Source organism: Ursus arctos, unplaced genomic scaffold, assembly GCF_023065955.2.
Source record: "Ursus arctos isolate Adak ecotype North America unplaced genomic scaffold, UrsArc2.0 scaffold_8, whole genome shotgun sequence".
NCBI classification, from domain to species: domain Eukaryota; kingdom Metazoa; phylum Chordata; class Mammalia; order Carnivora; family Ursidae; genus Ursus; species Ursus arctos.
This window is the reverse complement of record NW_026623100.1, coordinates 39,638,616-39,664,667: the sequence shown is the minus strand read 5'-3', so window position 1 is coordinate 39,664,667 and position 26,052 is coordinate 39,638,616. Positions and strand designations below refer to the sequence as shown.

Sequence of the window (26,052 nt, the reverse complement as noted above, 5' to 3'; positions counted from 1 at the left end):
GCCAAAAGGAGAAATAAAAATGTAAGTTATCTTTCAGTCCAGCTGCATTTAGAATAAAGCCCCAAATCCTTAGCAGGCCAGTAAGATTTTGTATGCTTTCTCACTGGCCTGCCTTTCCAGCATCATGTTGCCCCACTACCCAGTTCTTCCCAGTTCCAACATAATCAGCACCACCTCACTCCTTGAATTCACTATGCCTTTCCCATCAAAGGGCTCTTGTTGGTCCTTCTTGCTGAAAGCTGCCTTCTTTATCACCTTTGTCTTGCTAATACTCAATTTACAAGTAGTACTTCTTGGTGAAACAATAAATACTCAATAAATATTTTTGATCTGACATAGACTGGCTAAACACTCAAATGATTCGTCCTGTTTGACTCTTTATCTTTAGGAACTGAGTCTGATACAATGCCCTTCAAAATCAGGCCACAAACTAGGAGCTGTGTCCAATCCCAGGGGGATTTGCAGCCTGGGAAGGCAGATAGCAGGATGATATTAAGATGCCCGTGGGAACAAGTTGCATGCAGGATCAGTAAGGTATGCCATCTTGGAGAAAATGTCCTTCACTCCCAAGCCATGACATGAATGGAAATATGAAAAGGAGTGTCCTGTAAAGCAAAACCATCTCAAGAGGACACAGCAGCTCTTTTAGGTACAGGGGTCTTTTCATGGTCCTGCCAAAAATATCAGAAATGGTGTTTTTGTGCCTTCATCTGTAAAGTGTAAAGCCAACGAAACCCCGTGTGGATTCATCTTTTGTGATTCAGCTAGCCAGATGGTATCATGGCATAGTGAAAGTGCCTGGGTAAAGTATCCAGAAGGGCCACACGGTCTCCCACATTTGAGACTGGCTCTCCTACCTATTTGGCCCTGGCCAGCTGGCAGCTGTGAGACACTGGTTCTCAGAGCAGCACTGTTGTGTGGAGTTATCTGCCTGCTGCTCTTGCCAAGCTGCAAAATCTCAGGCGACAGGGTTGCTGAGGGTGTAAGTGTCTGCTTGAACCTGTAGCACTCTTGATTCCAGGAAAGAACGTGTCTGGCCAGGAGTTCAGGCTGACGGGGAAAAGATAAGATGCTCACATACTACATCTCTGGAGCACTGTGGAAGCCCCGGTCTCTCTCAGCTGCCCCACGCTTAGGGGGTCTGCATGTCTTGTTCTGGCATGCTGTGCCCTCTTGGGGCAGGCTTCACACAGCCTGGATGTCAGCTGCAGCTGTCTCCTCATGAGATAACTGGCCTCAAATGTGCCCAGCTTCTTGGGCCTTGGGTCAAAAAGCTGGGTCCATCATTATTTAAATGCAAGGGCAAGAACCAATGACCCAGAATTCCATGATGCATTAGTTCCTGTAACCAGGACCTAGGATGTGGTACAAAGTTTGGGAGTGTTAAGTTCTGCATCAGAATGAATGTCCACCCCTAGACCTGGCCCCCCTTGGAGGAATTAGTCTGCCCACTGGGATTTGTAGTAATTAGGAGAATGGATGGGCCGGGGGTCCCAGGATAGTAGCCAGGGAGTTGTGGACATGGTACCAAATATGCTTCACTATCTGCAGTGAATATATCTCTTCAGAAATCCTCAGGGCCTCAGAAACCTTACCTAACACCTCACCGAGTAAGACTTGAAGCTGGCCCATGAGATAGTGCCAGTCAGCCAAGCCCTGCCACGGTCTATGGATGGCATCATTAAACATCTATGCCAGGCCAGCCACCAAACCTGCATGGCTTGGCTGAGCCTGGAGGTCCAGTTGTTCTCAAGCAGCAGATAAGAGCCAGTGGAGAGGCCCCGCCCATTTCTCCTTTTCTGCAGGGCGAGGACCTGCCATGCTCAACTCCCATGTAAACTTGCAGTTTGACGTTTGCAGATGCGGTAGGGTTAAACAGATCTAGAAAGGGTGCTACGACATCAATGGGCAAAATGGGAAATGTATCCGTTGAGAACTGCCAAATCCAAAATAGATAGTGCTCACATGTGGGGAAAAAAATTAAGAAAAAACACGCCACTGGGTGACCTGTTGCTACTGAGTATTTTTCAGAAATATGCAGGAGGGGGCGCCTGGGTGGCTCAGTCGTTAAGCGTCTGCCTTCAGCTCAGGGCGGGATCCCGGAGTCCTGGGACCAAGCCCCACATCGGGCTCCTTCACTGGGAGCCTGCTTCTTCCTCTCCCACTCCCCCTGCTTGTGTTCCCTCTCTCGCTGGCTCTCTCTCTCTCTGTCAAATAAATAAATAAAATCTTAAAAAAAAAAAAAAAGAAATATGCAGGAGGCTAATACACTCCACCCACCAAGAGCAGCCCGCTAACAGTCGTCCACAGATCAAGATGGCTAAAATTCTGAAGCCAAATACTACATGACAAAGTACTATGTGCAAAGAGCAAATGATTAACTTGATCATGTAAAATTTAAGCCCAAGAAGTTTTGGTGTTTTTTTTTTAACCGTGGGAATTGTAGCCTATGTATTATGCACAAAGAGGGAGGTAGCTGTCCTTACAGGAAATTTTTCCAAATAGCCTGTGCTTGCTTCTCTTTACAGATTTCTGGGCATTATTTTCAAGGAAACATGATTTCCCAGTACTTTTAATTTTCTGAAAATCTCTAACAATTATCCTGAATACACAGGTTACATTAGCGTGTGGCAAGCAGGTATATTTCACATAAGTGGTACTTTAACAGAGACAGCTTATACTGAGAGCATAAGTATAAATTTATACAACAGGAGCAGGCAAAATTTTTGTCCCTTTAGTTGGGCAGATTCCTTGAGTGGGTTAAACAGTTCCTGCAAAGTAGGTGTATCTCTGAAGAAAACAAGCTGACTATTGTAGGAAGAATGGCCCTAATATTAGTTCTTATTTTTGAAAGGCTAGGGGTTTTGCTGATACAGTTGTAATGATTTTAGCAAAAGCATTTTGCTACCGCGAGGTCAAGGTTTAATTTTTACAAGACTAAATAAAGGTTGGGATTAATGATGTGAGGGAAATTTAAGTTATGGAAGGTCCTATAAAAAATAATCTACCTTGGGGCACCTGGGTGGCACAGCGGTTAGGCGTCTGCCTTCGGCTCAGGGCGTGATCCCGGCGTTGCGGGGTCAAGCCCCACATCAGGCTCTTCCTCTATGGGCCTACTTCTTCCTCTCCCACTCCCCCTGCTTGTGTTCCCTCTCTCGCTGGCTGTCTCTATCTCTGTCGAATAAATAAATAAAATCTTTAAAAAAAAATAATAATCTACCTGTTGAAGTGTTTGAAGGAATGGTTATTAAATTTGTCAGCAGACAGTTAAATTCATAGCCTCGCTATGATCTGAGAAAAACGCATCAGGAAGTTTTGAGTTTTTTCTTAAGTGGCAAACACCATACAGAGTCTAAAATGGTAGAATAAAGATAAGGGCAATTGTACGGAGAAGTCTTTTAGTTAGTTAATAGAGGGTATCAAAATATAATAATAAATAAGATAGAGTAAAGGAAAAGCAAATGGGTGATAAAAGATTAGAAAATAAGTCTTTTCTTGGGCAGAACCTGCTTTTTCTGTAATTAGCAATATGTTCTGTCATCTTGGGTAAAAAACGTCTATAGTCAGAGGCTTCTGGAAAATTCCTAAAAAATATAAATTTAAGGTCTCTGAATGGAATGGACAACAAGTAGTCAGAGGAAAGTAATACATGTCTTGTAAGTTGAGATCAAAACCTTGGAGTTTTACCAGGATGTCAGTCGTTAACATTACCAGGTAAGGTCTATTCCACTGAGGCTTGAGGGCAGTTTTTTCTCTAATGCCTCCTATACAAAACTAAATATCCAGGTTTCAGATCATGTAGAGTCTACCTCGGTGGATGTTTTAGAAATGCAGCTCGTATTGCATGGTGCAATGGGTGTTATACGCAACTAATAAATCATCGAACTTTACATCAGAAACCAGGGATGTACTATATGGTGACTAACATAATATAATTTTAAAAAAAACATTAAAAAAAAAAAGAAATGCAGCTCATTGCTAATTAGCCTGGAAGCACCAAATGAGCCTCCAGGACTGTTCAGTCTTATCAGCTTATAATAGGCTAGAATTTAGGATTGGAAGCAATGGCCAAATTCTTGAAGCAATTGTTTTTAACTCACAGGGAGATAACTCATGGTTCCAAGAAGGAGAATCATTATTGCTATCATGGCTAATGTCAAGAAATCGGCCTTGAAAATGTGAGGTTTTTTCAATAGTTATGGTTTTAGAATTCCCTATGTTCTCTTCATTTTTCCTGAGGTTTGTCGATGATAAGGATAGTGGAGATTCTGAGTAAAAGATAAAGCTGGAATGGAATGTAACTCGGGAGGATTTCTACCCACTGTGAAAACTAAGAGGCTAAGAGAGTGAGTTGACCGAGAGAGATAAGGAAGCAGACGTGCTGACAAAAGATAGGGGAAGAGAGTCCAATTTCCACTTTCAGGTCTGTCTAAGACCCATTTATATTACTACTCACAAACCACCGTGTATTTTCATAATAATTCTTCCTCCTCCTTTTCCTCCTCCTCTTCTTTCTTCTTCTTTGCCTAAGTAGTATTGGTGTATGTTATTTGCTCCTCTTGACAAGAGTTGGGATAATTTGACTATCAATTAGAATAATAACTGCAATGATCCAAAACACATACTGTATGTTTAAATTGTGAGCACATACAAAACTTGGAAAATACTAATTGGTCATTAGAGAAGAATGTTATGAAGCATCTTATTTGTTTGAAAATGTTTAAATAAAGACAAAGGAATAAGCATTTAGACTCCCTTTTCCTATATGAATGATATTACTAAATACCCAATATTAGATGAGAAATTTCTCTTTTAAAAAGCATTCCAGCTAATAAATTTTTAAATGAATGATAGAATATCACCATTTTCAAGTCCTAATGAATTTTCAGACCTAGATAGTAAGCCTTAATGGCAGCTAATATCACACACACACACACACACACACACACACATACACACACACACAGACAACCAGACATTATATGCCTCTCGATGGCAGAAAATCACCCTATCTATGAGGTATCCTTGCTATGAAAGTTGAACTGAATCTGAGCAAACCCCTACATACAGGGAACACGGGGGACAAAGAAGCATGTTAAACACTACAACAAGTACATTGCAATCAACAAAAACCAACCAGACTCTGGAAAACAAATCTGCGGTTTTTTTCAATAAAAGAATTATAAGAATGCAAGAGCAACAGTGACAGAAAGAGAGAGTGATTATCACAGATTAAAAGCTTAAAATATATCAACTAATCACCATTTTGACCCTCCTTTAGGTCCTGATTCAAATTGTAAAAAATAAATAAATAAATAAATAAATAAATAAATAAATAAATTAAATAAATAAAGTTAGAGTAGATTGGACAGTTGAATAGTAATTGATATTTTATGATGTTAAAAATTATTGTTGGGGTGCCTGGGTGGCTCAGTCAGTTAGGCATCTACCTTTGGTTTCAGCTCAGGTCATGATCTCAGGGTCCTGGGGTCAAGCCCCTCATTGGGCTCCATGCTCAACAGGGACTCTGCTTTTTCCTCTCCCCCCACCCTCACACTCCTCCCCCTATTCACTCTCTCTTTCTCTCTCAAATAAATAAAAAATCTTTTAAAAAATCGTTGTAAATTATTTTTAAGTGTGATAATTATATTGTGATTATATTTTTTTAAATAGTATAGTCCTTACATTTTAGAGATGCCTGAACTACTTATGCATGAAACACCGTGACTGTGATTTATTTCAAAAATAATGTATGAGGAGAGAAGTAAATAGTAGAGATGAAACAAATTGTCCATGGGTTGAAAATGATCAAAGCTGAGTGATGAGAGTTTGTTAAACTGTCCTGTGTATTTACTATATATGTTTGGAAGTTTTCCATAATTTTTAATTAAACTGGATCAATTGGATATTCACGTAAAAACATTTTTTTTAGATTTTATTTATTTATTTGAGAGAGAGAGAGTGAATGGGGGGCAGAGTAGAGGGAGATGGAGAGAGAGACTCTCAACCATACTCCACACTGAGTGTGGAGCCCAATGCAGGGCTCAATCTCAGGCCCCCAAGATCATGACCTTAGTCAAAATCAAGAGTCCAACTCTTAACTGACTGAGCCACTGAGGCACTCCTCATATAAAAACATTTTTTAAAACATTTAAACTTTTAAAGAGGAATTAACACGACTTCTTGAACTCTTCTAAAAAAAATGGAAGAGGAGGGAACACTCCCAAATTCATTTAAAGAGTTTTTTTATAGTGCCCTTTTCTGATATTAAGGTCAGATAAGTACACTACAAGAAAACTACAGACCAATATCTCTGATGAATATAGATGCAAAAATTTTAAACAAAATATTAGCAATTCAAATTCAACAATACATTACAAAGACTACACACCATGATCAAATGGGGTCTATCCCTGTGATGCAAGGATGATTGAACACACAGAAATCAATTAATGAGATACACCACAGAATGAAAGAGAAAAATCATATAATCCTCTCAATAGATGCTGAGAAGCATTTGGCAAAACACAATACCTTCTCATGATAAAAACCCTCAACAAATTGGGTACAGAAGGAAAATGCCTCAACATAATAAAGCCTATACATGACAAACTTGCAGCTAACATTGTACTCAACAGTGAAAGGTTGAAAGCTTTTCCACTAAAATCAGGAACAAGACAAGAATGCCTAATCTCACCATTCCTATTTGTCATTCTACCGAAAGTCCTAGCTAGAGGAATCAGGCAAGATAAAGAAATAAAAAGGAAATAAAGAAATTGAAAAGGAAGAATTAAATTGATGTTATCTGCATATAATATGATCTTATATGTAGGAAAGACTACAAACACACACATAAACTGTTAGAACCAATAAAAGAATTCAACAAAATTGCAGAATACAAAATCAAAACACAAAAATTAATTGCATTTCTATGTCCTAACATGAACAATCCAAAATGGAAATTAATAGAATAATCCCATTTATAACAGCATCAAAAAGGAAAAAAAAATTAGAAATAAATTTAATCAAGGAGGTGAAAGACTAATACGCTGAAAATTGCAAAACACTAATGAAATTAAAGAAGACAAAATGGAAAGACATCTGGTATTCACAGACTGGAAGACTTGGTATTGTTACAATAATTGTATTACAATAATTGTATGGTAAAATGATCTACAAATTCAATACAATCCCTATTAAAATTCCAATGGCATTTTTTACAGAAACAGAAAAAACAACCCTAAAATTTGTATGGAACCACAAATCATGTCAAATGGCCAAGCAACCTTAAGAAAGAAGAACAATGTTGAAGGCTTCATATTTTCTGATTTTAAGGCATATCACAGGGCCACATTAATTAAAAGCAGTATGGTACTGCCATAAGGACAGACATACAGAACAGTGATACAGAATAGAGAGCCCATAAATAAACCCACACATATAGTCAGTCAGTTGATCTTTGACAAAGGTGCCAAGAATAGACAATGGAAATAGGATAACCTCTGCAATAGACGGTATTGGGAAACCTGGGTATCCACATGTAAAAGAATGAAACTGGAAATTTATCCTACACCACACACACACAAATCAACTCAAAATATATTAATGCAATGAGTTCTACCCTTAAATTGTAAAACTCATAAAAGAAAATATTCGGGATCTTCATGACATTGGTCTCAGCAATGAGGTTTTTTTTGATATAATACCAAAAGCACAAACAACAAAATAAAAAATAAACAAGTGGAACTACATCAAATTAAAAAGTTTCTGCACAGCAAAGGAAACACTCAACAGAAAGAAAAGATCACCTATGGAAAGGGAGAAAAATATTTGCAAACCATGTATCTGACAGAGGATTAATACCCAAAATATACAACATAGTCCTACAGCTCAATGGCAAACAAATAATCCAATTTTAAAATGGGCAAAGGTCTTGGGGCGGCTGGGTGGCTCAGTCAGTTAAGTGTCCAACTCTTGATTTTGGCTCAGGTCGTGATCTCAGGGTCGTGAGATCGAGCCCTGTGTGGGGCTCCATGCTCAGCGGGGAGTCTGCTTTAGAGTCTCTCTCTTCCTCTCCCTCCACCCCTCTCCCCTGGCATGCGCTCTCTCTCTCTCAAATACATAAATAAATCTTTTTCGAAAAATAAATTAATTAAGTAATGTAATTTAATGGGTAAAGGTTTTGAATAGACTTCTCCAAAGGTGTCAACAGGTATGTGAAAGATGTTCAATGTCACTAATCATCAGGGAAATCCAAATCAAAATACAATGAGATATCACTACACACCTGTTAGGACAATTAGTATTTAAAAACAAAAAACAGGGGAGCCTGGTGGCTCACTTGGTTAAGTGTCTGCCTTCAGCTCAGGTCATGATCCCAGGGTCTTGGGATTGAGCCCTGCATTGGGCTCCCTGCTCAGTAGGGAGTCTGCTTCTCTCTCTACCCCTGGCTTGTGCTCTCTCTCTCAAATAAATAAGTAAAATCTTAAAAAAAAAAAAAGTGTTGGCAAAATTGTGGAGAAATTAGAACTCTTACATACTGCTGGTGGGAATGTGGACAGGGAGAGTCAGTATGGAAAATAGTATGAAGGTTCCTCAAAAAATTGAAAATAAAATTACCATGTGATCTAGTAATCCCACTTCTGGGGATTCATCCAAAAGAATTGAAATCAGGATCTCAAAGAAATATCATGTGCTCCCATGTTCATTATAGCCCTATTCACAATAGTTAAGACTTGGAAACCACCTAAATGTCCATCCTCCAATGAATGGATAAAAATGTGGTATACACATACAATGAAATACTGTTCAGCATTAAAAAAGATGAAAAACCTGCCATGTGGAACAATATGGATGGATTCTGAGGACATTATGCTAAGTCACAGAAAGACAAATCCTATATAATTATATAATTCCACTTATAAAAGGTATCTAAGTAGCCAAACTCATAGAAGCAGAAAGAAGGATGGTTGCCAGAGTCTTAGAGGAGGAAGAATGGGTAGCTGATGTTCAACAGGTATAAAGTTTCAGTTAAACAAAATGAGAAAGTTCTAGAGATTTGCTGTACAGCTTTGTGCTTAGAAATAACAATACTATACAATACACTTAAAATTTTGCTATAAGGGGGGTGCCTGGCTGGTTCAGTCAGTAGGTCATGTGACACTTGATCTCAGAGTTATGAGTTTGAGCCCACATTGGTGTAGAAATTATTAAAAATAAAAAAATCTTGGGGCGCCTGGGTGGCACAGTGGTTAAGCGCCTGCCTTCGGCTCAGGGCGTGATCCCGGCGTTATGGGATCGAGCCCCACATCAGGCTCTTCAGCTATGAGCCTGCTTCTTCCTCTCCCGCTCCCCCTGCTTGTGTTCCCTCTCTCGCTGGCTGTCTCTCTCTCGGTCAAATAAATAAATAAAATCTTTAAAAAATAAAAAAAATAAAAAATAAATAAATAAATAAATAAATCTTTAAAAATTTTTTAAAGGGTAGAACTCATCTTAAGTGTTCTTATCACAATTTATTATTGAAATAGAATTGACATACAATGTGATATTGGTTTCAGGTATATAATACATTGATGCAACAATTCTATACATTACTCGGCACTCACCACAATAAATATAGATACTATCTGTCACCATACAATGTTACTAAAATATTATTGACTATATTCTCTATGCTGTACTTTTCATGTCCATGACTTATGTGTTTTATAACTGGAAGTTTATACCCAGTCTTTTTTTAATCCCCTTCATCTATATCACCCATTCCCTTGCTCACCTCCACCAATTTGTTCTCTGTATTTGAGTCTGTTCATTTTTTGTTTGTTCATTTGGTTGCTTTTTATGTTATAAATATAAGTGAAATCATATGGTATTTGTCTTTCTCTGTATGACTTCTTTTACTTAGTATAATACCATTTAGCTCCAGCCATGTTATTGCAAATGGCAAGATTTCATTCATTTCTATGGCTGAGTAATATTCTATATATGCACCACATCTTCTTTATCCATTTATCCATCGATGGGCACTTTGGTTGTTTCCATATCTTCACCATTGTAAATAATACTGCAGTGAATATGCAGGTGCACATATCTTTTTTTTTTTTTTTTTAGTTATTCCTTATGTTTTCTCTGGGTAAATATCCACCAGTGAACTTACTGGATAATATGGCATAACCATTTTTAATTTTTTTAAGAAACTCCATATCATTTTCCACAATGGTTGCACCAATTTACATTCCCACCAACAGCGCATGAAGGTTCCTTTTTCTCCACATCCTTGCCAACGCCTTATTTCTTGCCTTTTCGATACTAGTCATTCTGACTGGCGTGAGGTAATATCTCATTGTGACTTTGATTTACATTTCCCAGATAATGAGTGATGTTGAGCCTCTTTTCATGTGTCTGTTGACTGTCTGTATGTCTTCTTTGGAAAAATGTCTATTCAGGTCCTCTGCCCATTTTTTAATTGGATTCTTTCAGATTTTTTAGTGTTACGTTGTACAAGTTCTTTATATATTTTGGGTATTAACACCTTATCAAATGTATCATTGGCAAAAATCTTCTCCAGTCCCTAGGTTGCCTTTTTGTTTTGCTGATGGTTTCCTTCACTGTGTAAAAGCTTTTTATTTCAATGTAATCCCAATAGTTTATTTTTGCTTTTGTTTCCCTTGCCTGAGGAGACACATCCATAAATATGTTGCTAAGGCCGATGTCCAAGAGATTACTGCCTATGTTTTCTTTTAGGAGTTTTATGACATATAGGTCTTTAATCCATTTTGAGTTTATTTTTATGTATGGTGTAAGAAAGTGGTCCGGTTTCATTTTTTTGCACGTAGCTGTCCAGTTTTCCCAACATGATTTATTGAAAAGCCTGTCTTTTCCCCATTGCATATTCTTGCCTCTTTTGCCCTTTAAAAAAAAAAAAAAGAGGCATTTCCAGTAAGCCAACCTGTAGAGCTAATTGGGCTAATAGTACCTGACCTTTGGGAGCAGGACCCCATGTATGTCGTGACCCTCTGGTCCCAGCACAAAGTTCCCATCATAGTAAGTACTCAAAAAATAGATACCAAAAAAATGAAAGTACAGTTAGGTACATATTTTATGGATGCATTTCCTCAATAACTAAAAAAAAAGGAAAAAGGAACTCACTCAAAGGAAAGACATACTTTACTTATAAACATGACTGCAAAATTTTGTCGTCTGAGAAATTTTGACATAGGTTGGCTTAAAAGTGAATATATCCATTACTTGTAACAAGAGTGAAAGAAAAAATAGCTCTATAATAAGAGGGAGGCAATTTCCAAAAGATATTTGACACAATTCTTCTGCAAGCAACCCATGTCTCACTAGAGGGAGCTCAGAACCCACTGATCAAGGGCAAGAGAAGCTGAACAAAATGTCGTTTCACTTCTGGGGAAAGAGTCTGAGTAAACATGACATTGATTTCCAGAAGTTGGTGATTTTTTATATGCCAATTATTAACTTCAATTTCTACTTATATAATAGGTAAATAATGCAAAGCCTCCGAATAATCTGTCAATCAATTTAATAAGCTATTATTATAAGTACGGTGTGGGGCAAGAAAGAGATATGGCATTATTCTTGCCTTCTTAGGGGAAAAATTCCTAGTATTCATGAAAAAAGCAAATAATATAAGGCAGTAATGAGTATAGGTACCCAGAAAGTCTGTTTGGAGAAATATAATTCTTGCTGTCTGGCTGCTCTTTTCCTATCTCCATAGGTAAACATATAGAGCATCTTCCCCTTTAAAGTTGTGCCTTCTTGGGTACCTTTGGGGAAGGGGTCTTTCTCACAGCCACACCAGAGGCCCTTTCTTTACCCGAGACTAGGGTTCCAATATGTCCTATTCAAGTATGTCCCAAATATTGGATGGGACATACTTACACTAAAAAGCAATTCCTTGTTTATCTGAAATTCGAACTTTACTAGGCATCCTATAATTTTTCTAAATCTAGCAACGTTACCCTAAGAGCCTTTACTCTGCTTCCCCTGGGGTCAGAGGAGGAAACTCAGGATTCCTCCCCCTTTGTTAAATGAGTCCTATTTTATCTTCTCCCTTTCAGGCAATACCCAGAAAAAAATGACTTATCTCACTTCTCTCCCTTGGAACATATATTTGGTTTATGTTTTAAATAGCCGAGTTTTTCTTTCTATCTGATAACTTGTGTCCAACAAGTTGAAATGATTTGTTTTCAGGCTTCGTTATCATGATTGAAGAGAGGTGTTTCAGAATTGCCTCATCCACACATTTAGTTCATTGAATTCATATTAATTCAATGTATACTATGCATTAGACACTATATTAGCTAGGCACAGGGATATCAGGAGGAAGAGAGGGGTCCTCCCTGGCGAGGCAGGGTAATTTAAAATGAGGAGGCCAACAAGTACCTCATATCAGCTGATGCCTCGGAACCCAGCTGAAAAAGTGAAGTCTACCTACTCTTTTTACATTTTGGTTAGACATGGTTTGTGAGTTGTTGACTTCTGAAGGGAAAGGGCAGCCTCCTGGAACATCAGCATCATACTTAGATTCTGATTAGTTTCCCTCTGTGAGGATTATTTAGCTTCCAAATTTTGAGGTACATAATGGCAGTTGCATGCTGTTCCAATGCGATATGAAATTCATCAATGATTATTAAATCATTTTTTTAATCGCTTAAGGGTAATTAATTTTTCTTCGTATCTGCCCTAGAACCTTGCTACTTAAAGTGTGGTCCTCAGACAAGCAGCTTTGGCTTCTCCTGGGAGCTTGCTAAAAATGAGGACTCGGGTTTCACTACAGACTTGATTAATCAGCATCTGTATTTTCACACCATCCCTAGATTATTTGAAGAACACTGGATTTGAGGAGCACTGGCCTAGGGCCTAGCGTGGTGCTTGGACCAGTAGCTGCATAAAATGCTGGTTGAATTGTATAATGTCGGACCATGTTCTTTATGTAGTGCATAAAGAAACACTGAATTTCCTTCTAATCATAAGCATGATCATCTTCCTCATTCTCTTCACCATTTTAAAGTCATAGGCTAGGGGCACCTGAGTGGGAGAGTCTGCCTTCAGCTCTGGTGGTGATCTCAGAGTCCTGGGATCAAGAGCCCTGAGTAGCAGGCTCCCTGCTCAGCGGGGAGTCTGCATCTCCCTCTTCCTCTGCCCCTCCCCCCGCTCGTGCACTCTCTCGCGCTGTTTCTCAAATAAATAAATAAAATCTTTAAAAATAAATAAAGTTATAGTCTACTTACTGGTTTTACATTAACTGCTTTGTAGTATAATGTAGAAAGATGTCCTCCTCTGCTTAGGGAGAATAGAGCAGCACTCACCGCAGGACTTGGGAATCCCACATGGACAGCTGGTATGGCAAAAAGCAGTGGGCCAAAGGAAATAGTCACTGACACCACACACCCCACCTTCAGTCTTTGGAGTTCTTTCTAGCAATAAGGAATGCTTGGTCCATGTGCTGGGAAGCTCTTCTTTTAGATAACACAAATATCTCCATTTCCAATTATTTGCCACCGCCCTAATAAAAAGTCTTTCAGACAGTGCCCTAATTTTACCTAGATTTTTTTTAAAAAGCTCTCTCTAGAAGTCATTAATAAATTATGAATTACTGATAATACTTTATTATAGCATTTCCCAAGTGTGTTCTGGAAAGTACAAGTTCATCAAGATGAGCCATGGAAAGGAACCAAATCGGTCAGGGAAATTCTGCCCATTCCTTATCCCTTTGGTGGGCTATAGTCAGCAGTACAATGGTAAGTGTTTAAAAATTGGCTCTCTGAAAGAAAAGTCCTGATTTTTGAGGTCTGTAAGTTTCTGTGGTATGAATACTCCCACCATGGCTGATTTGAAGCTACCAACATGACATCACAACACAGAGTTGGTAATAGATGTGTACGAGCACAACAATACACAGTATTTCCACCATACAGAAAGAGTGGACATAAATAACCCCAACAGCAGAGATTACAGAAAAAGGTTGTTGGAATTGGGAAGTGGTGAGTTTTGAGTACTTATTACCTTTATTTTTTATATACTTTATTTGATTGCTTTTCTATAATTCCATTTTTCGTGATGAGTGTGTTTAACAACTGGCTCACACACCCCCTGAATATTTTGCAAGCACCTGCCCAGCACACACAGGAGCTGACCTCGGCTCACCGCTGAAAGAGCTGCCTCACAGCTTAGTCATTCACGGCTATGGTTCATGCCACACAGAGAAGAAAACGTGGTTCATCCCAAAAGTTAATATCCTAGAGAAAGATTGTACTTGGCCTGCCATGGTGAGGTGTGTATTCTGATCCTGCCAGCCTTGTCCCAGGCATTGGACATAGCTACAGAAACCTGATTTGAGGTGGAGGATGCATTTCTAGAGGAGAATTGGCTCTTGGTGGGGTATACCCCTCCAAATGCATGGCAGTGTCTATTTTAGCTATGATTCTATCCTCCAACCAATTTTTAAAATACAATCCTTATGAGACTTCCCAGGCAAGAAGTGTTTTTTCTGTTTTTTGAGCAACTGGGGTTTCCATAGTTAGTAGAAAGAAGCTAGAGGTGGTATAGTCATCTGTGATGGTGAACTGTACACTTTTTTGCTTGTATAATACTTCAGAAGTTTTAAAAATCCATTATCTCAGCACATTTTCAGGTATACATTTATGAGTTCTCATCATAGATTTTGTCAGTTGCCAAGGATGTAATTTCTGGTGTGTTATACATATTAGCACTTTTTAAGTATTTATTTATTTATTTATCTGAGACAGAGAGAGAGAGAGCGAGCGAGCACTCAGTGGGGGGAGGGGAAGAGAGAGAGAGAGAGAGAGAGAGAAAAAGAATCTGAAGCAGACTCCCTGCCAGGTGCAGAGCCTGACTCTATCTCATGACCCTGAGATCATGACCTGAGCCAAAATCAAGAGTCAGATGCTCAACTGACTGAGGAACCCAGGTGCGCCAGCACCTTTAAAATAGATGTGCTCTTGTTGGTGGGAATGCAAACTGATGCAGCCACTCTAGAAAAGAGTATGGAGGTTCCTCAGAAAGTTGAAAATAGAGCTACCCTATGATCCAGCAATTGCATTACTGGGTATTTACCACAAAGATACAAATGCAGTGATCCAAAGGGGCACCTGCACCCCAATGTTCATAGCAGCAGTGTCCACAACAGCCAAACTATGGAAAGAGCCCAGATGTCCATCGACTGATGAATGGATAAAGATGATGTGATATATATATATATATATATATATATATATATATATATATATATATAAATATTACTCAGCCATCAGAAAGGATGAATATTTACCATTTGCATCGATGTGGATGGAACTGGAGGGTATTATGCTGAGTGAAATAAGTCCGAGAAAGACAATTATCATATGGTTCATTCATATGTAGAATATAGGAAACAACACAGAGGATCATAGGGGATGGGAGGAAAAACTGAATGGGAACGCATCAAAGAAGGAGAAAAACCATGAGAGACTCTGAACTATAGGAAATAAACTAAGGGTTCCTGGAGGGGAAGTGGGTAGGGGGATGGGGTAACTGAGTGATGGGCATTAAGGAGGGCACATGATGTGATGAGTATTGGGTGTTATAAGTAAATGATAAGTTGTTGAACACTGTATCTGAGACTAACGATATACTTATATGTTGGCTAATTGAATTTAAATTTAAAAAAAGAGATGTGTTCTGTCATTCATTTAAATGTATCTAATGTAATCTAAATACCAAAACCTATCTAATACTCGTCACCCATTTAAAAAATAAACTCTTTACATCATTGACTTTTCTCTTCGAATTCATATTTTTATCACCTACAACATTTCATCTAATGAAATATAGTTTATGCTTGAAAGTCTTTTATTGATCAATGTATACCTCCCTATAAAATTATGTATGGTGTGTATATACATTATGTATGTGTGTGTATATATTTTGTGTGTGTATATATATATATATATGTGTGTGTGTGTGTGTGTGTGTGTATAATTTCTTATGATTACAAAGCTCTAAATTTTTTTATCCTGGGTTGACTTATCTTCATCATTTTAATAATGAGAAAGTGAAAATCAACTCAGCTGCAAGTCAAGACCATACTGCAACTGCAAGAACTACTTCTGAGTGACTGTCTCTTTCTTACTAATGACACTCCAACCCCAGAGTCTCCTTTTGTTCTTCCCACTTCTTGAACAAAGTTACATAGGTACCCAACTGCCAAACTGTCCCAACTTCTTTGCCTTATGCAATCCAAATCTGGTCCTGCTTCCCTTAGCTCTCCTTAAAAATCTCCCAGCACAAAGCAAAATAAGTCAGTCAGAGAAAGACAAATACCATATGATTTCACTCATAAGTGGAATTTAAGAAACAAAACAAACAAACATAAAGGATATAAAAGGGGAGACAAACCAAGAAACAGACTCTTAACTATAGAGAACAAATTGATGGTTACCAGAGGGGAGATGGGTAGGGGGATAGGTGAAATAGGTGATGGGGACTAAGGAGGGCACTTGTGATGAGCACCGACTGTTTTATGAAAGTGTTGAATCACCAAATTCTACACCTGAAACTAATATTACACTGTATGTTAACTAACTGGAATTTAAATAAAAACCTGAAAAGAAAAAACATCTAGCACAAGCCCAAATCCTATAATAAGCTCCACTCAACTCCCTCTTACAAAGAAACACCATAGTTTCTTTGGTCTGTGTGTTCCTTTGCTGAGACAAGATAAATGAACTTTATTTGACTTAGTGTGCTCCTGCTAGCCTTTGGGGGGTGGGCTTCAACACACTTGATCAATACAACATAAATACATCAAAATAAATCAACTTTTTTGACAAAGGAACATTTTTGTTGGAAATGCATCTCATAATGACAAAGACAGTCTTCCCACACTCATTAGTTCACACAACCACAGACAGCTATTACTTCTTGCTAAAATGGCATAGTGTTCATTGTTAATTGCATTATTATACTTTTATTTTACACTATATAGACACTGAGAAAACTTTCCGCATATGAAAGGGTATTTCTACCCCTACCCTTAGTTCAAGTCTTAGAACTCTGTCTAAACTCCAAGCAAAAATCAGTGATTCATACTCAAAAATTATTTTGAGCGGTCAACTGAAAGCTGGAGTTGGTCCTCTGTTTTTATTGAAAACAAGACATTGGAAACGGTCTGATTTCCAGCAGAACTGTTGAATTTAGAGGTATTTATTCTCATCCTGACAATAAAATTTTAGATGCTGCGGGAGTTTTTACACGTGGCTGTATGTACTGTAGAACATTCAGGATGGACAGAATTATGTCCTTTGTAAGAAGAGGGAGAGGCTACATCGACAGAGCGCTGCATGAACGTAGCGGTTCTCACGCAGCTACATACAGAGGGAGGCGAGAATCTGGAAATTAATCTCTTAAAACAATCCTTTCTATGAACCTCTTGGAAAGTCTTCCAGAACTTTAAAGCATGAACTGAAATTTTGTGGAGCATGGGGCCAAACCCAGCAAGAGATTTTAAATGAACTGAATGGTTATTTGCTTTAGATGAATGTGGTCGGAGACATCCAAGTAAGAACGGGCTTTACCAAGGAGACCAACAACTCAGTACATGGTGAAGGCTTCGTCACTCTCAACAGTGCTTAATGGATCCAGTCCAAGTTTCCCTCGGTTTTTGCCGTCCTTCTTATTGCTTCACGTCTTTCTAAACCCCCTTTTCCCAGATGCCCTTTTTTCTGATGGGCCAAAGCATTTAACCAGGCTCTGTTGAAACCTTGCTGCCTGGGAGCAATCATTTGATTTTTGCTTACTTGTGCATCTATGATTTATGTGTAGATTTTACTGTTTAGCTTTCAGAAGCAATTTCCCCAAACACACACACTCTTCTGATTTTTGGGTTGTTTTAATTCTTGGTTGAAGAGAATTTTACTCTCTTCAGAAAGTAGAAGACAGCGGATTGGGTTCCAGTCTAGGATGTAGGTATAGTGCTTGATTCCTAGATAGGGTCTACATAAGGAGAACCTGTGAGTGATGCTCTCCGTGACACTCAGTTCCAGGAGTCTGCTGGATTTTCTCCACAAACGAATCGCCACAGCACAACCTGGCCTCAGAAAGAGAACGCTTTGCATCTCCGGGACCCAGCCCCGAAACACAATTCCATAGATCAGATCTAAAGGGACAGAGCACGCATGCGCAGGGCGGAGGGGCGCAGCGGACGGCGCTCGGAGCCGGCGCGCGCAGACGGCGGAAAGACCGTATAGGCGGGAGCGCGCGCCGGAGTGGACGCCATAGACTGGCTGGCGTGCACGGGAGAAGGTGCGCGTGGCGCCCGGGCCTCGGCCATGGCTCACAGGCCGAAGAGGACTTTCCGGCAGCGCCGAGCCCAGTCTAGTGACAGCGACGGCGCCGAGGAGCCATTTGCTGAACCCGGGGCGCCGGAGGAGCAGACGGCTCCGGGCCTTACGGAGGAAGGGCCGCCCTCCGGAGGGGGACGCGTGGAGGTGACGGCCCGGCGTGGTCCGGGCCCGGGCCCTCGGGGCCGGGGCCGGGTGTGGGCAAGTTCCCGGCGCCCCGCGGGAGCGGCTCCGCGCGCTGAGGGCGGCTCCAGCGCCCCAGGTGAGGCAGGGCGGGGGGGAGCCGGAGGTGACGCGAGGTGGGGAGGGGGGCGCTTGGGGTTCTCCAGAGGTTCCTGTGACCCGCTGCTGACCGCGAGCAGTCGCGGCGACAATGAGCAAAACAGCCCGCCTTCGCGCCCTCGCCTTGCTGTCTGCAAGTCCATGTTGGGGGTGGGGGGCGGAGGGGAAGACCAGAAAGAATCCTGTGTGGTTTGTGGCTCGTCTGTGTTTGCACCATCAGGTGAACTCTCACCATTTGTAGCTTTAGTGCATTACCTGCTGTTTGTGAAGAACGTAATTCGTCACAGGAGTTCAAAAAAAATTCCTAGTACTTTTAGGTAGGGGAAAGTTTTATGTACTTTTGGAAACATCCCCAATTATTTTTCTAGAAAACACTTAACCTGAATAGTACATTAGAAGAACAGAGGTGACAAACACTTGGGACGTTTTCTTTTGCTTGTTTTGTTTTTCATCAGTTATTTGCAAGAACGGAGATTAGAATAACGCTGTATGTCACTAAGTAGTATCATGGTTGACGACCCTGTAGACTGTACCAATAATGGCGTTAAGTACAATGTAATAGTTTTGAAGTACCCTTTCGTTTTTAAATATAGAATTTAAGCAGCATGAAGTTGTTTACATAAAATGTGTTCTAGTTTCAATTGGAGCTTAATAAAAATGCAGTTTTCAGTTAGTATTGAGGGGAAAAAAAAATTCCCCCCACTATTTTTAGTACAAGTGATTTTGGTGATTTCTTAATTATGACCTTCTGTTTGTCTAAAGCTGTGATGACTTTTTATAGTTTTCTACTCTATGGAAGTCACCTGGTCAAGCTTTAATAGGGAGTACTGAGGCCAGGAGTTGACTTTTTTTTTTTTTTTTTAAGATTTTATTAGGGAACACGGGGCGGGGGAGGGGGAGAGCGGGTAGGCAGAGGGAGAAGCAGCTCCCCCCCCCCCCAGCAGGGAGCCCCATGAGGACTGCCTCAGGACCCCGAGATCATGACTTTAGCTTAAGGCAGCCTGTTAACCGGCTGAGCCACCCAGGCGACCCCAGGAGTTGCCTTTTTGCTTGCATTCTAAAACAGTGGTTCTCAAAACTTTTTCGTCTTAGTATTCCCTTTGTAAGGGTATCCCAGAGGGTTTTTGTTTCTGTGGATTGTATCTATTGATATTTACCATGTTAGAAATTAAGATAAATTTGTATTCACTTTTTTCTAAATTAAACCATTACATGTAAGGATAAATAACGTTTTTATAGGAGGAAAAAAAAAACTTTTCCAGAAAATAGAGTGACATTGTTTTCAATTTGCAAATCTTTACTGTCTGACTTCATAGAAGACAGCTGGCTTCTCAAAGCTGCTTCCACTTTCAGTCTGTTGTGATACGTTGTTTCATTTGAAATAGGAAAAGAAAACCACAGGTGTGTGGTGTAATAGGAATAGGTAATAGCCTTTTTAGATCATTGAGGGTGTTCTGCTTTGATATTACAAAAAGATCAACAAATAGTAGCTTCTTAAATGTAGTTTGCAACGTGGCAGCTGAAACCCTGTCAGTTTTTTTATACTCCGTTACATTAAAATCCATTGGCCTGTTTTGCACTTTCAAAGAATCTTTTACCCATGCACGATTGGTAACATCACACATTGACTATTGGAAAGTATTGGTTCTTCACTGAGTTTGCAAATGTTGGTACATTTTATTATATAATATCCCCCCCCAAAAAATCTGTTAACGTTACTGTGTTACTTCTGATAATCATCAGTTGTTAAGTGATGGAAGGATATTAAGTTCACAGTACCGGATGTAAGTTTTCCAAAATTCCAGTTTTCACTTGAAATCTCTAATTCTTGAAGTGATAGGTACACCTTTGCTCATTTTTGAGAAAATTTGTCAGGTATACATGTAGGAATAACTAGTTTGTCATTTCAAGTAAAGCAGTGTTGGTCCTTGAAGACAGTGGCTAGTTCAACTTGAAACTCATCATACAAATGCTTTTCAGTGAGGTACCATTATGTTTCAGTATGTCCCAGAGGTGCTTTATACACACTCACATTTTGTTCCACAGAATATTTAAAAGATGTGTACTCAAAGGTCAAGATTTAATAAAATTAATAACTTTTTATTGCTTCATTAAGGATGGTAAGTACAACTGCTTTTGGGGGGGTTGTTTTTCCTGTTTTTCTTCATCACTGCATGGTGATTATGTAAATATCAACAGACTAAAAAGGGCAAATAACATGATAATTTGTGATGAAAGTAGTTTTGAACTCACATACCCTCGGAAAGGGCCCTAGGGATTTCCAGGGGTTGATGGACCACGCTCTTGAGAACCACTGCTCTGGTGTTAATCCAGTTTAAGAACAGGCAGGATGTCATAACTAGTAGCAAAGAAAGATGTAATGTGTAGTTATACTACTTTGTGTTCCAAGTTTTGATCTTACTCCAGATTCTTTTTAATTCTATATAGGTCTGTTAAGGGACATTTTTAAGATAAAGAGTACTGTTTATGTAGTCTTAAGTTTTAAAGTTGTTCATAGAAAATACAAAATAATTATAAACTAACCAGGCCTTTCTTGTCAATAATACCATTAATTCTTTCACGTTTTGTTCATTCAATTCTCACAACACCCTTATGGGTGTTCTCTCTTAATGTTATCTTTGTGTAATAGATTATTGACAGACTGTCCTTCCCAAAATCACGTAGTGGAAACAAAAAGATTGAATGATTTAATGGAGACCACAGTGTTCATTATAGTACTACTTGCCACCAGCCACTAAAATATGACATAAAGAGAGTCTAAATTTCAGAGTTGAATAAAATTAGATTGAAAGCCCTGTTTCTTCACTTAATAACTTTGTGGCACTGGATATGTTATTTAGCCTCTCCAATCCCTAATGTCCTCGTCAATAATAGCGTTTACTTTATAGAATTGTGAAATTCTATAATTGTGTGAAGTAGACCTTGTAAAACAGATTTAAGTGTGCCTACCATATAGTAAGTATAAATCAGGTTTTTTTTCTTTTTGAACTTAACTACCACTGTTTTTCTTTTTTGTTTTAAATTTTCCTTCACTTTTTGATGCTTTTTTTCTGTTCCCTTTTTTCATTGCGTCTTTTAAGAGAATATTTTATTAGACAAGTAAATCGTATAAATAGGGTAAATCTATACATTTATTAGATCATCCATTGGTTTCAGAAAGAAGGGAAATGGAGAAAGATCTGTATATATACTTTAAATACATGGAGAAAAATTAAAACACTGTACATGTATAATGCTATGTGTTGTGTAGAATTTCAGTTATTAATTCCACTATCGTGACTCTTCCTTTTTGCATTCAAAAAATGTCCTGTTAGAATCCAGAGTGGCTGATCTTTCAACAGATGAAGAGGGTGAAACATCTCATTCCTCAGAAAGTAAGGATGATCAGAGTTCATCATCCAACAGCTCTACCTCTCTGGAAGAAGAATTTTCATCAATAGGTTGGTAAATTTTGTAATTTCGATTAACTTTATTTCTAATATCGGTATTTTCTGTACCAGTGATTCTTACTATTGGTAACACAGCTATAGTGAAGTATGGAGCAAGTAAGTCATTACCAGTGATTGTCAAAGTGTCAAAATTGACTGCTCCTTTCCCTTACATGACATGTGCAAGGTCAGACAGCTTGTAAGAGGCAGAGCGATGATTCAGATCCAGGTAGTCTGCTCCAGAACCTGTGTTCTTAACCACTGTGCTATACTGGGTGACTCATGCCAATATCTGAAGGGTGGTAAGAATTTGTTACTGAGGATGTTTCAGGTATAGAATATAGCAAATGTTAAACTAGAGAAGTTAACCTAGCATATGTAGAGAACTAAAAATAGTTGTTGGAATGAAAATATTTGGTTGGAGTTTAAGAAGGAGGAACAACAAAAACAGACAAATTGGAGTCAGATAATATAGAGTTTGGGAGACCTACTGAAAATTTTATGCAAATAAATGGCATGACCATTTTTGTGTTTTGGAAAGATCAGTCCAGTTCAGGGTTTGGCAAATTACCACTGGTGAGCCAAATATGACCCATCACATGCTTTTGCAAATAAATCCTTATTAAAATACAGCCACCCTCATTCAATTATATATTGTCTGTGGCTGCTTTTGCATTACAGTGACAGAGTTTAGAAGTTGTGACAGATACTTTATGGCCCACAAAGCTGAAAGTATTTCTCTGCCCTGTTACTCAAGCTCAAGGGTTTGTAACTTGTTTTGTGCTTTGGACTCGTCAGTCTCATGAAGTCTGAGACCCCTTCTGAGAAAATAAAATTATGTAGCTTTATAAAAGAAACAAATTAACTTGAAATGTAATTGTTTAAATACATTTTTAAAGACTCATAGTAGGCCACCTCAGTGGCTCAGTGGTCAGGCGTCTGTCTTCAGCTCAGGCCATGATCCCCGGGTTCCGGTATCAAGTACTGCATCGGGCTCCCTGCTCAGCGGGGAGTCTGCTTCTCCCTCTACCTTTCCCTCTTCCCATGATATCTCTCTCTTTCAAATAAAATCTTAAAAAAAAAATAGATTCGTGATGTAGTGAAGTGCTTTATTAACTTAATAAATAACAAGAACCAGTAGCTCTTGTAATTTTTTTGTTATACAAGTTCACAAGGTACAGAAATACTTAGTGATGAAACCACTATTAAGAATTGAAGCCTAGTAGATAAGTAATGCCTTGTCCAGACTCTAGATATGGTGCTGTCCAATAGAACTTTCTGTGATGATATAAAAGTTTTATATCTTCATTGTCCAGTATATTAGCCACTAGCCACATGTGGCTGTAGAGCTCTTGAAATGTGGCTAGTGCACCTAAGGAGCTGGATTTTGAATTTGGCTAAATGTAAATGATCACATATGACTAGTGTTCACCATATTGTACGGTGCTGCTTTAGGAAATGGTGGATTAGATGGTATAAGCCAGTAGTTGTAAAGTGTTAGCAGCATTGCACACCTAAGGAGAGAAGACAGTGTTTGGCAATGTGTGCGATAGTTTTTAATTATTGTTGTCACTGAGGTGTTGCTGGCACGTAGGACCCTGGAGGCAAGAAATGATAAATGTCTCAGAGTACAGGACAGTTCAACACAGTGAAGAATTGTCCCTCCCCAGAGCTCATTTCAGAAACACTGAAAGTTGAAAATTTGTCCTGTTTTTCTTTCTTCTGGAGAAGAAAAGATGAAGGAATGTGAGAAGTTTGGGGATTGGTTTGTGGATCAAGGAGTGCATTTATTTTTTGTTCAAACAGTAGAACTCTTAGAATGATCCAGTAGTGGGTGTTGGCCTTGAGGTGTTGCAGATACTGCATGTTACACTTGGGGCATGATATTAACCTGTACTCCTTAGATAAGATGATGTATATGAAAATTATTTAACTTATAAATCTGCGTGTTTTTATTATAAAGCAATATGCTAACTTTATTAATTCATTCCATGCTTGGCCAGTATCTGCTATGAGCTAAATGTTGGGTATAGACAGGGCAGGATAATAACTCTTCTCTTGAACTTTTTCTTCTTTATTGTAGCTTGAGAGAGGATTAGCTTTATGTAGCACTAGTATTTTATTCGTGAGTCCATTGCCTCTGATTTATTAAACCCCATCAAGTCATTTGCAGATGAATCACTTACACTTCCAGTATTTCTGCTTTTACTTGAGTATTTAAACCTAAGTGTATTTCTTAGCCCTGATTTTACATTAAAATTTCCTAGAGGGCTGTAAAAACATAGTGCTGCTCAGCTCCACCTCAGATCGACTGAATCTGAATCTCCAGAATGGGGGCTTAGGTACCAGTAGATATCAAGCTTCCTAGGTAACTCTAATGTGCAACAAGCGTCAAGAAACGCTAGTGTAACCTGTTGTGAAGGTTTTGAGTCCTAACTCTGCTTTGGGTTATATTTAGCTGTCCCTCCCAGCTTTAAAGACATCTCTTTTTATCTTTGTTTATATCACATCAAGATCGTTAAGCCAGGCAAGATAAACTACAAAGCCCTTAGCAGATCCCTACAGTGCTTCATAATCAACATTTTTTTTTTCGGAGTAATTATTCAACCAGTTAAGAATCCAGTGCACGAGGATGTGCTTTTCCCCACACATTTAACATTATCCACAAGGAAAACATGCAACTGTTAGATTCTTTGGGAGGTTGAAGAAACATCTGACCTACATCATTTCCCTGATACTAATCTATAAATTAGTACTAGTCTATAAAAAGTAAGTCACTTGATTTGATATTCCTTGTTTTGTTTTTTAAGATTTTATTTATTTGAGAGCGGACACTGGTGTGGGGAGAGGGAGAGGGAAAAGGAGAGAATCTCAAGCAGACCCTGCGCTGAGCACAGAGCCCAGTGCAGGCTTGATCCCATGACCCTGAGATCACGACCTGAGCCAAAACCAAGAGTTGGACGTTTAGCTGATTGAGCCACTCAGGCACCCCTGATATTCGTTGTTCTTAATGAACATATGTTGGTTTTTAGTGATCACTTATTATTATTTCATAATTCAAGCACTTGTTTTCCTTAGCACCAGTGTCAAGCATATTGGTACATAATTTCTATATTTTTTTCTGTCTCAAAAGTTGGAACATTTACACATCTCCAGGCATAGGACATCTTTTTATTTCTCAAAGAATTTGGAACAGTTTATGGTAAAGTTCAGTACATTTTACTTGAGCCTTGGTAGCTTAACATCCGTATTATTAACGTTTTGAAGTGCTTGAAATAGTGAAAATTTCCTTTACCATTTTGTTTACCTTAGTATTTTGCTTGAGAAACTATTTTTTCCAGAAAGTAAAGATAAATTTCAGCTTAGATCATGCATGAAGAAACTTGTTTTGAAAAAAGAGTATATACATTAATATGGTTTATACTCTATAAAGAAAAACTAAAGGCTGTATTAAAAGATGTCACATAAATATTTTTCACCTGGTAAATGAACCTGATTATTTTCTTTACACTTTTTAACCATTTATTCATGTGGAAATTACCACAGGACCTTGGAGGGTGACTTAGCTGTCTGCTTTTAGTCTCTTTCTCACTCCCTATATGCCTGGATGCCCTAAGGAGAGGGGCATCCTCTCCCTCTTTGTGAGTCAGAGTGGCCTATCCCCCATCATTCTAACCTCTGCACATCTCACTGACTAAGCAAATCCACGCTCAGCTCTCTCAAAATCCCAACCCTTACAATCTCAGAGCTTCTAGAAATGAGAAATAGTCCTCAACAAAAAGCCAGCAACAACATCTGATGAGTAAGAGAGCTGAAAGATAAACTGATGTGATATCAGTATATTTTCTGATACTTCTAGATTAGATTCATTTTCTAATTTACATTTAATCTCTGTAAAAATAATTTTCTTTCATTACTGATGTAGGTTTTGAGCCTGTGCAGTTACATTCATATCA

At 38.8% G+C, this 26,052-nt stretch overlaps 1 protein-coding gene across 5 annotated transcripts in view; it reads left to right on the top strand.

Moving 5' to 3' along the window:
* The first annotated feature begins 18,260 nt into the window (after positions 1–18,260).
* The window catches only part of GCFC2 (GC-rich sequence DNA-binding factor 2), a 47,131-nt gene continuing 39,339 nt past the window's right edge, over positions 18,261–26,052 (top strand). For 2 of the 5 annotated variants that reach the window (XR_003312115.4, XM_057309086.1), the window contains exons 1-2: positions 18,263–18,627; positions 21,983–22,108. Coding sequence is in view for 4 of the 5 variants with exons in the window: in XM_057309086.1 (XP_057165069.1) it covers positions 18,354–18,627; positions 21,983–22,108 (400 nt within the window). In the remaining variant the exon portion in view is untranslated. Of the gene's footprint in view, positions 18,628–21,982; positions 22,109–26,052 lie in introns of all 5 variants that reach the window. The other 3 variants (XM_057309087.1, XM_044391924.3, XM_026481915.4) reach the window with 2 other exon arrangements.